The 12,585-nt window shown below is 35.7% G+C and overlaps 1 protein-coding gene across 4 annotated transcripts in view; it reads right to left on the minus strand.

Moving 5' to 3' along the window:
• LOC127072625 (complexin) overlaps nucleotides 1–12,585 on the minus strand; it is a 244,930-nt gene that overhangs the window by 50,398 nt on the left and 181,947 nt on the right. Inside the window, exon 1 of one of the 4 annotated variants that reach the window (XM_051013168.1) lies at nucleotides 9,592–9,731. The exons of the other annotated variants lie outside the window; for them this stretch is intronic. Coding sequence (XP_050869125.1) covers nucleotides 9,592–9,604 — 13 coding nt within the window. The 5' untranslated portion in view covers nucleotides 9,605–9,731. Of the gene's footprint in view, nucleotides 1–9,591; nucleotides 9,732–12,585 lie in introns of those variants that run through there. 4 annotated transcript variants of the gene reach the window in all.

Consider the following 12,585-nt stretch of genomic DNA (forward strand, 5'->3'; position numbering starts at 1 on the left):
GTAGAATTAGTTCTATTGATCAGTCTCTACTCGGAAGGATAACTTCGTTCAAATGGAAACTCCGGGTCATCCCTCTTCTCATTCTACCATCTTCTCTCTTACCCTTAGTCGCTACCGAGCGCTACTTCTCCCTACGCGTAGTTCAAACGCACTTCGATATTATAGAATCGCGAGATAATTTCTCCTGCACGTGGCTTGTAAACTTGTTAGTTGGATTTCGCAAAATTTCCTGAGTGTTTCTCAAAGATGTTGCTCGCTTTCTACCTCTCTCTCTCTCTCTTTCTCTCTCTCTCTCTCTCTTTCTCTTAGTTTCTATTGTTCATTAACAAGTATTATTTCTGATTCAGTAACAATTCGATTCATTCGGTCTTTACACGATTGATTTTTTGCATCACCATTTCAAAATCACACGATACTTATGAAAAGTTACTTCTATGGAAAATGTCATTTTTATTTCAAATCTATATGATTTTGAAAGAGAGAAAGAGAGAGAGAGAGAGAAAGAACGAAGAAGAAGGTATTAGGTGAAGGCAAAAGAATAGTTGATACATTTTACGACCTTGTGGTTGATAAAGCTCGAGTGCACTAACCTATAGCACGAATAGGTCAAGTATCTTGCTGACCGGAGTCTAGAAAGAGAATGAAAGAGAGGAAGAGTATGTGGAAGAAACCGATGTGAGATACATCGAAGCTTCTCTTTAAATTTCGATATTGTCATTTCGTCTAGTAGAAAATTCTTCCTTAACCTACGAATTTATTCATTTACTTTTGATAGTAATTTGCATTGAGATTACGAAACATAAGACTCTTTCTCTTTCTCTCTTTCTCTCAGTCGCTACAATTTCTAATTAGATTTTGGTTTTGCATCTTTATACGATTTTACACTCTTCGAGTAGAGAAAGAGAGAGATGGAAAGGACTAGAGAAAGAGAAAGAGAGACACAGAGAGAGAAAGAGAGAGAGAGAGAGAGAGAGAGGGAAAGAGAGAAAAATAGAGTAAAATGAAGAGAGAGAGTTTCGAAGAATATCTAAGAACGGTATACTCTCCGTTGTATTCTGCATTTAAATTACGATTTCAAGAAACGGTAGCCAAGCCACGAAATGACACGATCCGCCACGATGCACGCGAACTAAGCTCGAAACTCATCTAAAAATTGTTTTCCTTTTTTCCGAGGAAGAAAAGTATTGTCTCGCGTTTGTTTCGTGGAGTAAGAAAATCGATAAGTCCGTTTTAAACATTACAAAAAAAAAGACAAATAAACAGAACAAAAAAAAAAAAGAAAGGAAAGAGAAAAGAAACAAGAAATTAATGTTATTTCCTTCTCTTCTTCTTCCTCTTTCCTCTTTATTTTTTTCTTCCTTCTTTCTTTCTTTTTTTTTTTTTAGTTTTGAAAGAAAGCGTGAGATTGCGGAGAAACATGTGGATGATATTTTTCATCTCACATAGGGATTCATCGTGGTACAAGGCAGATGGCACTTATCGCTGCGTTGCAGGCTTACTTCTGTGTGGGTCGTTAAGAAATACGGGTCACACTGTACAAGCCCTCTCACTCTCACCCTTCTACTTCTACTTTTCCCTTCCTCTCTAACTCTCAGCTCGGGAAGGACGGATACTTAAAGCTTTAACCGGATGGAGGGAGAAGTAGGCCAGCTTGTGCACGTAAAGGCTCTATTTTTTGTGACGCATAACCAGAGCCGTCCGACGACGGGCTTGTAGAAGGGAAACCTCAGCAGTTCATCCACGTCTGACACGTGACGGTGCGCCTCGCATGTCGGTCAATCGATCGGCTACTTAAATTCGAATCATCGGGACGCTCGTCCGACCGACAAACTTTCTCGATGAGTTATCTTTCAACGTTTTACGACTCTTAACGATAGGAAGAGATTTGTTTCGATCGATTACTCGATTGAGTAATCGATCGATTAATACTTGCTCGAAACATCACGGGATATAGCTTAAAAGGTATAGTATTATGATACATGTCTATAGTCAATTTTAACTTTAATATGCAATACGTGAATTTATAGTTTTATTTATAGAACCTCGTATGTAATGAATCTTTATTTTTAATGTAACTATTTTTGTAACAATGGAAGTAGATATTCGTTAGTTTACAGAGTATTATTTTTACGGTTATACGAGTTTAATAATCAAATGATATATTTTCGTTAATTAGGAACGATGAATCAAGCAGTTTATCTTCTTCGCGTAAATACAAATAAAAGTTTTAAATATTGTACTGTCTGAATATTGAAGTTATTTATTTTTATATTTTTGATTAATTTATTCCTTGTTTTTTTTTTTTTTAATTAATCTGCTTTTCTTTTTTTTTGTTGAACTTTTTATTTCAAATATTTGCGATAATGAAAAAAATCTTTACGAATTTGAAACAGAATCGAATGTCCAAATTCTATTCTTAATACTCGGACTTCCCTCCTCGTCGTTTTAACTGTCAGAGTACACGGAATGCGGCGATTAGATTTAATTCTCTTGGGTGGAAAATACGTGAAAGCCGGTGATCTCGGGTTAAGAATGATAATTACGTCGACTCTGCTGGGATAATCTTCAGAGTTCCGCGGATAATTTCATCGCGTTCATTCGCGTGAACGTTATCTCAACCCTACGATCTACGAGGTACGAGTTAATAAAGGTTTAACGAACTAGAAACGGAAGAAGACGATCGTAAATCGTGACAAGATGTTCGTTCCATTGATTGACGTTAATTAATACGATTCTAATCATTATTATCTATGATTTATTCGAGTTTTTCATCTTTTTCTGCTTTGGAAACGTTCGTTAAATATACAACAATTATAGGTACTTATGAATGAGAAATTATTTGTAAATTCAAACAATAAACAGTTTATTGAAACAAAACGAGCTACTCTCCATCGTACTAGCTACTCTCTTTTACCATCTTTTACTTTTACTTTCGAAGCATTATATTCCCGGCCGAATTTGTTATAAATAATCGATCTTGATCGATCATATATTGGAGCTCGCTAATTCGTTCTCCGTTAGCAATGTAATTAAATTAATTCCGTTCCCCGTTTGCAACACAATAACCACTACCAGCATCGATTGCGTCAGTCTTTTTGAGCGTCGCTCATTAATTAGCTCGAAATGCATCGCGGACCGGTGCAATAGGCAAAGCGATAACGTCGAACGAAGGTGCTAATTAGCGCGAGGATCGCTACCGTTCACTGATTATCGTTTTCGATGCTTCCCTACGATCGATAATACTTCAATTTTTTTGTCTGTATTACCAGTAACGAAAAACTCAAAGAAATGTCATTTCTGAAATATTGAAAAGGAAAAAGATAAGAGAAAAATTGTCGAGTCTAAGAAGTATGTCCCAGTTTATCGTTCGTATAAGAATTTCAATATAAAATGCATTTCTTCTTGCAAAAGGGAGAGAAAGAGAGACAGAGAGAGAGAGAGAGAGAGAGATATCGTTTATCCACCATTCGTGTTCCCTAGCGTTGACGTTTACGACCATTGCTGCGAATCGCGCTTTTATTGAATCGAACAGTCCCTCGAACTTACTTCGAATGGAGCAACGAACGTCGTGAAATTACATAAGACCCTTTAGATCCGTATAGCCAAACGGACAGAGACAGACAAATACACATACATATGTATGTATAGAGGAGCACGTAAAGTCGAAACGGGATTGTACTTTGTCGCTTACTCGGATTCGTATAAACGACCTTCATTTTCTTTATTGGCAATGCGATCTATTATTCCCTTAGTCCTTTAAAAAAACACGTGTGTAGATCTATGTGTATACCTTTGCCACGTACTACTACCCATCTAGAATTCTCTCTTTCTATTATTTCTTTTCTTTCTGGGTGAGTGTACGAATACATGCATATATGTATACAATACGAACGATGGAGGGATAGACAACCCAGAAGGAAGTCCCACAGTCCAGCGAATAAATAAAGGGAAACATTAAATTGTTGGCTTTCTCGACTTCCGATATTGAACAGTAGGAATTCTAGCATGGAAATACTTTGGAGTCCGATAGGGGTTAAGTTTCCAGCACCTGCACGATAGTTTCCCTTCCTAACTTACGCGTCTCATGGATACTCCTTAAATCTAGGGATTTTCTAGAAGAAGCGTACATGATCCTCTCTACGATATAACAATCACTGCCACACCGAGAGAACATAAGCGAGAAATCCAACCCGATTTTCAGGATACCAAGAAAAGATCCAACGAGGAAGATGAGAGGAAAAGACAGAGAGATAGAAAGAGAGAGAGAGAGAGAGAGAGAGAGAAAGAAAGAAAGAAAGAAAGAAAGAGAAAGAGATGAACAAATATAAAAGTTCTTTATTTTATCGATTGAACTATCGTGTAAACAAGAAATTCGACCACCAACGGCAATTTTTTGCTGTGTAGACGAAACTTTTCCGAACTTCCGATTCACGTATATTTTTTTTTCGTTTTTCTCCTACTTTTCTTTTTTCTTTCTTTCTTTCTTTTCTCTTTCTTTTTTTTTGGCTTTTGCTTTTCCCTCGGCCTTTAAGAAATCTGTCCGAAACGCTAAAGTATCGGATTGTCGTTAACTTCATCGCATCAACTTTGAGATTCTCTCGTTAACCTTTCGAGCACACCAGTATCCCGTTATATCTGCTTCTAACGGTGAGACAAACGGCCAGAATTACGAGCTTTTAACCTGCATCTCGTGCGAATTGTTTGCGTGGACCATTTAAACAGGGATTAAATTTGCCGTCCGACCCATAATAGTAATAGTAGCGGCAGGGTGATTTAAATCTTTCTCGTTTGCGACGTTCGCGGAATGGTAAATCATTTAAATTAATACCAGGATATGTAAAATATATGAGTACGTTATCTACGATATTCCGATAATGATTTCACGAATACTTATGTACCTTTATGAGAGTATAAAATTCTTCGATATTGATTTTTCGATACATTAATGAATCAATACAAAAATGAATCGAACAAATTTTATATTTTCGTACGAATAACTCCTATCGAATATTTATGAAATTAATTTATATATTGATTAATTTATTACGGATTCAAAAAAAAAATATTTCGATTTTAACTCTTTGCTCTATGAGGTCATAAACGACGTCACGATATTATTTTTCTATGGAATTCTGACGTTACATTTCATTTCATTAATAAAGATCAATACGAAACATTTCTTTCTCTTTTTTCTTAATTTCTTTCGAAGTATGTATATGCGTATGTACATATATATATATATATATATATATATATATATATATATATATATATATATAAAATATCACGATCGAAAGGAATCGAATAAGAGTGAGTCGAGAACAAACTAGAAAATTAATTATAGTTGGGAAACGAATACTATTCAAATATTTGAACGCAGAACATTTATGAAATTAATTAAGAAATTACTTTGTTATATCACGCAAAGTCAAGAAAGATAAAGAAAGAGAAAAAAGTAAAAAAAAAATATTATGATATTAAGAAATATCATGCGTACATTAACGTGACAATCAAGTCGGAGACTCTAATGTGCATATTGCAGTATACATACACATAGATGCGCTCATGCACCTGGTTGTGTCTAGTTCTCTACGTATGCGTGCATGCGCAGAGTCGCAGTCTAATTCGTTTAACGATATCAAATGTTACGCCAGTGGCGCATCGTGCGCCGGCATGAGAGCAGAAGCTCCAGTTCGAAAGACGCGTACCATGGATGGTCTTTCTATATGCATTTATATATGAATGTGTGAGTGTCTTGTGCGTGTGCTATCTAAATAGATAGGCGTATATATACATACATACATATATATGTATGTATGTATGTAAGTATATATACGAAACCATTGCGTTCATCTCGCGTAAAGAGTTTCCGAGTTTTCGCTCGAGTGAAATGAGTCACTAGCCTACGTTCACAACTTAGCAGTGCCCTTAATTAAGGCGACTAATTGCTGGTTTTGCTATGTCATATATTAATACATTTCGTTGTATGTACACGCATTCGAATGAGTGATCCTAAATCTTTTGAGTTTTCTAGAGCGAAAGCGTTTTTGTATCTATTTCTCATTGAAGTCTTCAAAAACGAGATCGATTTTATATATTTTTTGATACGTTATGCTTCAATGCAATTAAAATTTATAACGTTGAAAATTCTTTCTCTTTTTTATATAAATTTTTATTATTCCCCCAGGAATATTTTCTATTCTGATGTTAAAGTAAATGTCGAAGGAATGTTTCCGTTTATAATGGAGCCCTTCAACGAAGAGAAATTCCAAATTTCTCTTTCTCTTTTCCTCTTTTTAAAGTGAGTTTGCTAAGACTTTTGAAAGTATGTTGGAAAGACTTCTTTTGGTTAACGTATGATCGTAGCCGTGCACTTTCTACGAATTCTCTTTGATCCATCAAATGTTACCTCGTTTTCTTATAAACATAAATATATATATATATATATATATATATATATATATATATATATCCACGTTTTTCAGCCAGTGAGTATTATAACGCGTTGCATCATAAATCTTCTTAAACTTTGTAAAGAAAACAAAAAACAAAGAAAAAAGGTAGAAAGCAAGAAAAGGAAGCAAAAAAAAAAGATAAAAAGTTTCAAAATCGCTTTAAACATTTCGCATTATCGTCCCGTTCACTTGTAAAATAAATTCAGCAATTTTTCGTCTCGCGCATTTTCAACCTGAATATCTTTGATTTCTATTAAATAATCTCGGTTTAATAAAAATTTAGAAAGCTAAAGTCATGTAGCAGGTAGTTGTAAAACGATAAAAATTCAACCCTTGACTCTATAGATCGAACATTCGAATTAATATAGAACTATCGACGAAATGTTACGATGACAACGCTATCCGATTACATGTGAGCTTTAAATCATGAGATGTGAAAAATAGAGAGGGAAATGGTGAATCATAAAATATATTATACTGTTACCTTACGATCGAACCACATGAACCTACTGCAAAACTAAAAGTCGTTAATGACTATTGGTCGCATAAATTTGGATTATGCGAATGTTAATCTTACCAATTTCGTGTAGAGATTCGAACGGCTCTCTGGACAGAACGGTGCTATGGGACGCTTGAGTGTTGTTAGATAACTCATTGTATCGAAGAAAATGTATTAGATAAACGAACGGATTTCGAAATAATACAAAATAGATTGTATTAAATGAATTACACGAATTTAAAATCGTCTTTTTAAATCGACCTCTTTCCCCTGCTATTTTTAATTTCGAACGATTTGGTTATATGAAATTTTTCTTTTCGAAATATAAATAGAAAATCTGATTTTCCTCTATAATAATGTATCTTCTTCTATATAAGATCTGAGAAATTAATCGAATTAAGCGTGGATTTAGTCGACCAATTTTGACGAGTCAGATGCGACGAAAGTTATCGCACGTTTCAACGTTTATTCGTAATCGTTTTCTCGACTTATCTATAATATAAAATTCCATTCTATCGCGCCATTATATAGCTAGTCAGTTGCGTCGATTTATATTCCGTATAACCGTACTATGAAAATCGAAAGAGAGTGCTTGGCTTGATCCTCTTGATCGAGCATTTTACATTGTATCAAACGAGAGAGAGAGGAGAGAGAGAGGAGAGAGAGAGAGAGAGAGAGAGAGAGAGAGAGAAAGAGAGAGGAAAAGGAAGGGATGATAGGGAAATAAATCGATGGGAATCAAAGAGGGTTATAATTTACAGGGTGCATGGCATTACCGCGCATGCTTGTTTATGGATTTGACACGAGTCGAACGAGAAGGGGATAGATATCGGGGACGGATTGTCGACGCGTTATTTATGATATATGATTTATGACTTTGTAATATGTATATACATACGTATATCTATAACTATATCGTTTCTTCTATATATATATATATATATATATATATATATATATATATATGTATGTATGTATGTACGTATATGTGTTTACGTAGATTAATATATCTAAAGCGAGTACCTAGACCAAGTGTTGTAAATCGTCCGTTTCAACGAAATAACAATCGTTTCCCGAATATACATTCAATGGGAAGTGCGATAAAAGTTTTACGGCTCTTTATCTCTCACACTTACACTCTCTTTGCCATTATTATTATTACCCTATATATACATGTTTCCAACATCGGCATATATGTATATATGATTTTACGACAAAGAATTTAGCATTTCCTGCTATTTAACGGTCCAGTCATTCTTATTCAGCTAGTAAAATATACAATGCATCGAACGAAATAAAATTATGTTAGTTTTCCTTTTCCTTTTAAATCGGAAAGATCGGAGGACAAAAGATGACGTATGGATTGCACGCGCAAAGTGTATCGAATAATTAAGGAAAACGAGATTAGCAGTACGTTCGTTGATGATGTTAAGTCGTTAGGCAGGTTAAATACGATCTTACCGTTCTCGACGAGAAGTACGACTAATCTTGTCGGCAAGCTCGAAACTCAGTGATCCCTTTTCAAGCGAATATGTCGCACGACGATCCTCCTCGGAAATTGCTATCGAAAGATAAGGCGCACACGCGTTGACGAGTTCGCTTTAACATTACGAAACGATGAGTTTCACAATACGCACATACACATGTGTACACGCAACACATATACACGAGAAACGTCACTCCTGTATTTTTCAATATATATATATATATATATATATATATATATATATATATATGTATTAAAAATAGTAAAAGAAAGAACGAGAAAAGAGACAGAAAATGTAAGAAAGGAAAGACAAAAAAGATTGACAAGTGACTTTTTTACGAATGTTTTTACGAATCTCCGCTAAGTTGAAAATTTTTTGAACGACCGATGTTGGATGTTTATACGATATCTAGAGGCACGCGCAAATACGCGCGCGCGCAAGAAACAGAGAAAGAGAGACAGAGAGAGAAAAAGAAAGAGACAGAGAGAGACAGAGAGAGAGAGAGAGAGAGAGAGAGAGAGAGAGAGAGAAAGAGAATAAAAGAAAACATATAGAACGTGTAGGAAAAAGAAAATAGAAAAAGTCAGTTTTGATCGTTCTGGCCACATCAGGCATTTCGTACTTTTCGAACGATTTTTAATCGAATCGATATCTGTTCTTTAAAGTGACATATATATACGATTTATAAATAGAGGACGAGTCATTTAAATGCGAACAATCGAATATCTTAATTGCACGTACATTAAAAAAAGGAAAAAAAGAGAAACAAAGAAACGATTCGAAAATAGAAAAGAAAATTTTTTTGAATGTCATTCAGCAATTAAAATATTCAAGTATTTTCATGTATAAGCCTCACCCAATATATAACATATATATACATATACATACATATATATATATATTAATATATATATGTGTATATATATGTATACATATACATACATATATGTATGTAAACGAGCACGTTGATCGATGAAACGTCTATTTTCTTGCTGTCGATCTAAAAGGATCGACGACGTAAAAGGAAAAAATCGAAAATATCGAAAATAGAAATAAGTAAGGAACGAAAAGAGAAATGAAGAAAGATATAGAGAGAAAGTTAAAGAAGAGATTTAAAGTGCATGCTCGTGCTTAAAGTCGAAGGACATACCCAGTATGTCCATGGCGTCTTGTGCCTGCGCTCGTGATGGTGGCGACAGTAGTACTGGCGCCGTATCGGTCAGACTTCACTGGCAGCATCGAAACCACCACTACCACCACTACCACCACTACCACCACTACCACCACTACCACCACCACCACCACCACCACTACTACTACAAGAACCACTACTATCGTCGCTCCACCTCGTGCGAACCGTTCGTACCCCTACCATAGGGCTCTTTACAGTGGGCGTGCTCCTGTTACGAGAAAGGTGGGAGTCTAGGGGTTGGAGGGGTTGAAAGGGAGTCTACGCGCCGGCGGAGAGGGCTAGAAAAATGTTCGACTCCCCTTCCCTACTTCAACGATCCCCTCTCTTCCTGTTCTTCCTTCTGCATTCCTTTCTATTTCTCACAGAATCGTCAACGATATGCATGTATGTATGTATATATGTACGAAGAATATATGCGAAGTACTTGTGTATATATATATATATATATATATATATATATATATATATATATATATATACGTATGTATGTATGTATGTATGTCACATAAACGATTTGGAATGTTCTATTTAGCACTTCGTTTTTTATATATTCGTTTTTTACTTTTTGTATGCCTTTTTTCCTTTCTTCTTCTTCTTTTTATTAAAAGAAAAGAGAAAAAAGATTACCTTCTACATGAGCTTAGTCTCTTATTTCTGTTCTTTTTAAATTATTACTCTTGCCTTTTAGATAAATTTTTTCAGATAGAATTTTCTTTCGCCAGAAGTGAATTTTAAATGAGATACCAGGTCGCCGAAAGCTGACGAGCATTACAAGAAAATCTTTCTGTCGATTTAAAAAAACTCGGCTTCTAGAGGAGATCTATTAAGGAAATTGCAATTAGTGGTTGCACGAAAAGTGTACGCATTCCAAATATAGAGATAGAGAAAGAGAGAGAGAGAGAGAGAGAGAGAGAGAAAGAGAGAGAAGCAGAGGTAGGAGAAGCTATTAAGGAATATTCCCACGTGCGGGGCTCATTTAACGAGCGATATAATTTATAGGGTCTACTTGGTACCCGGACTACTCGCGGTTCCTAGTTAATAGGGCTTGCGACCTTCGACCCATTAACTGGAAGAGGTCGATCGCAAGCTATCAAAGCCGAAGGTTCATTGAAAGGGCCTTGCCTTCTCTCTCTATCTCTCTCTCTCTCAGATGTTGTTATATTTTTGTTGGATGTACTCGGCATTATTGCACGCGTCCTATATAACCCTCTTGCTAGCTTGACAGTATGCTATCGTGGTTGTTCGACCTTACTCTCCCTCATTTCATTTCTAATCATCGTCGTCTCTCTAGATTCATTGTATGTCCTTCTCTTGTTCCCAACGATTGAGTCTAGCTCGTACTCCTGTCGTTCACATTTGTCTGTCTCTGTCGATCTTTCTGTCCACGTCACAGTAGACACGAGAGTAGTAAACATACATACATACATACATACATACATATATATATATATATATATATATATATATATCACCTACACCCTTTATCTAGGAAGCAGCAATGAGTTTCGACCGATTTATCAACCCTTTCCATGCATCAGTCACGAATACCTTGTGTCCCAAGCCTTCGACTCCGAAACTCTCATGCCTTTCCCGCCATTCTCTTTCTCTTTCTCTTTCTCTCTTTCTATCTTTCTCTCCTTCTCATTCTGTTTCTGTTTCTCTCTCTCTCTCTCTCTCTCTCTCTCTCTCACTCCCGTTACTGTAATATCGCCCATAAACATTTGTTACTACAGCTACGAGGAAGCCTAAGAAATTTATCGACGCGAATTTGTTCTTTGAGTACTGTTGAGAATTTACGAGGCTTACTATTCCGTCATGTTTCAAATTGATTGATTACTCGCGACAAATGGATGTCAGAGAAAAAATTGAGTAATCGCAATTGACTTTTTAACATATCCGACTTCTCGATGATTCTACGCGCTAGAAAATCTAACGAAAGTTCCTGCAAACGTTCTTTTCAGCTATATCATTTGATTCGACGAATGTTTAATCAGGAAAAATTGTAAGAGGGAAAAAGGAAAAATGGTATTTGTCGTTTGTCCGATAAATACAAGAGCTCGTTGAATAAATCTCGTGTAAATTTGACAAATGTTATTTAAAAACATTAAGCAAAAGTTCTTTCGTGACGATTGAAAGATATTTTAACCATTCTTCTTGATAAGAGAAGTCTGATATACGAAAGATATAACAATGAATTCTCTTACATCTTGAAAAAAGTTATATAAAAGATATTGGATATATTTGAGGATTTGTATAAGATTAGTTTAACAGTCGTTGTAACAATGTAAAGCTCTTTCTGTACTGGTTCGTTGAGCGAACAGGCAGTGACCTAACGTGACGAGTTTGCTAGAGTCGTCTGAATCCTCGTCCTTTCATTGTCTAGAAAGTCAAACTTTCGAAAGCCGTTGAGCATGTTCTGGACAGTGTAACCTTCGCGATGTTTAACATAGAATGAATGAAACGAGTTTCCGTATTCGTCCTTCTCGGATGTGTTTCTCCTTATTGCTCGTATACGTACATTGACTGCTTGTACGTATGTATATACACGTTGCTGAGCTCACGTGTATACGACATGTTCGAGCGATCATGCAGCAGGTGTACGTGTTTCGCAATTGGTAACAGATGTTGTCCGTTCGACGATCTAACTTAACGCGATACAACTGCTAATTCAAATACGGCCTCTTCTTCGTTTCGATCTGAAATTTGATGTAACAAGCGAGAAATATACTCTCTCTATCTTTCTCCATTTCTCTATCTCTCTCTCTCTCTTTTTCATACAATTAACTACTTTAGCTTTGACACGTTGACTGTTACATTTAGTTTGATATATTTTGTATACAATGAAAACCCGTACGGTTTACCGTTCTATCGTACAAACTTTCTTTCCATTAACCCCTTATTTTAACCCCATCTTCTCAGCAAGTAAACTTTGTAGTTTGTTAGACGAGTAAT

The sequence above is a fragment of the Vespula vulgaris genome, chromosome 2 (assembly GCF_905475345.1).
Source record: "Vespula vulgaris chromosome 2, iyVesVulg1.1, whole genome shotgun sequence".
In the NCBI taxonomy this organism is placed as follows: Eukaryota; Metazoa; Arthropoda; class Insecta; order Hymenoptera; family Vespidae; genus Vespula; species Vespula vulgaris.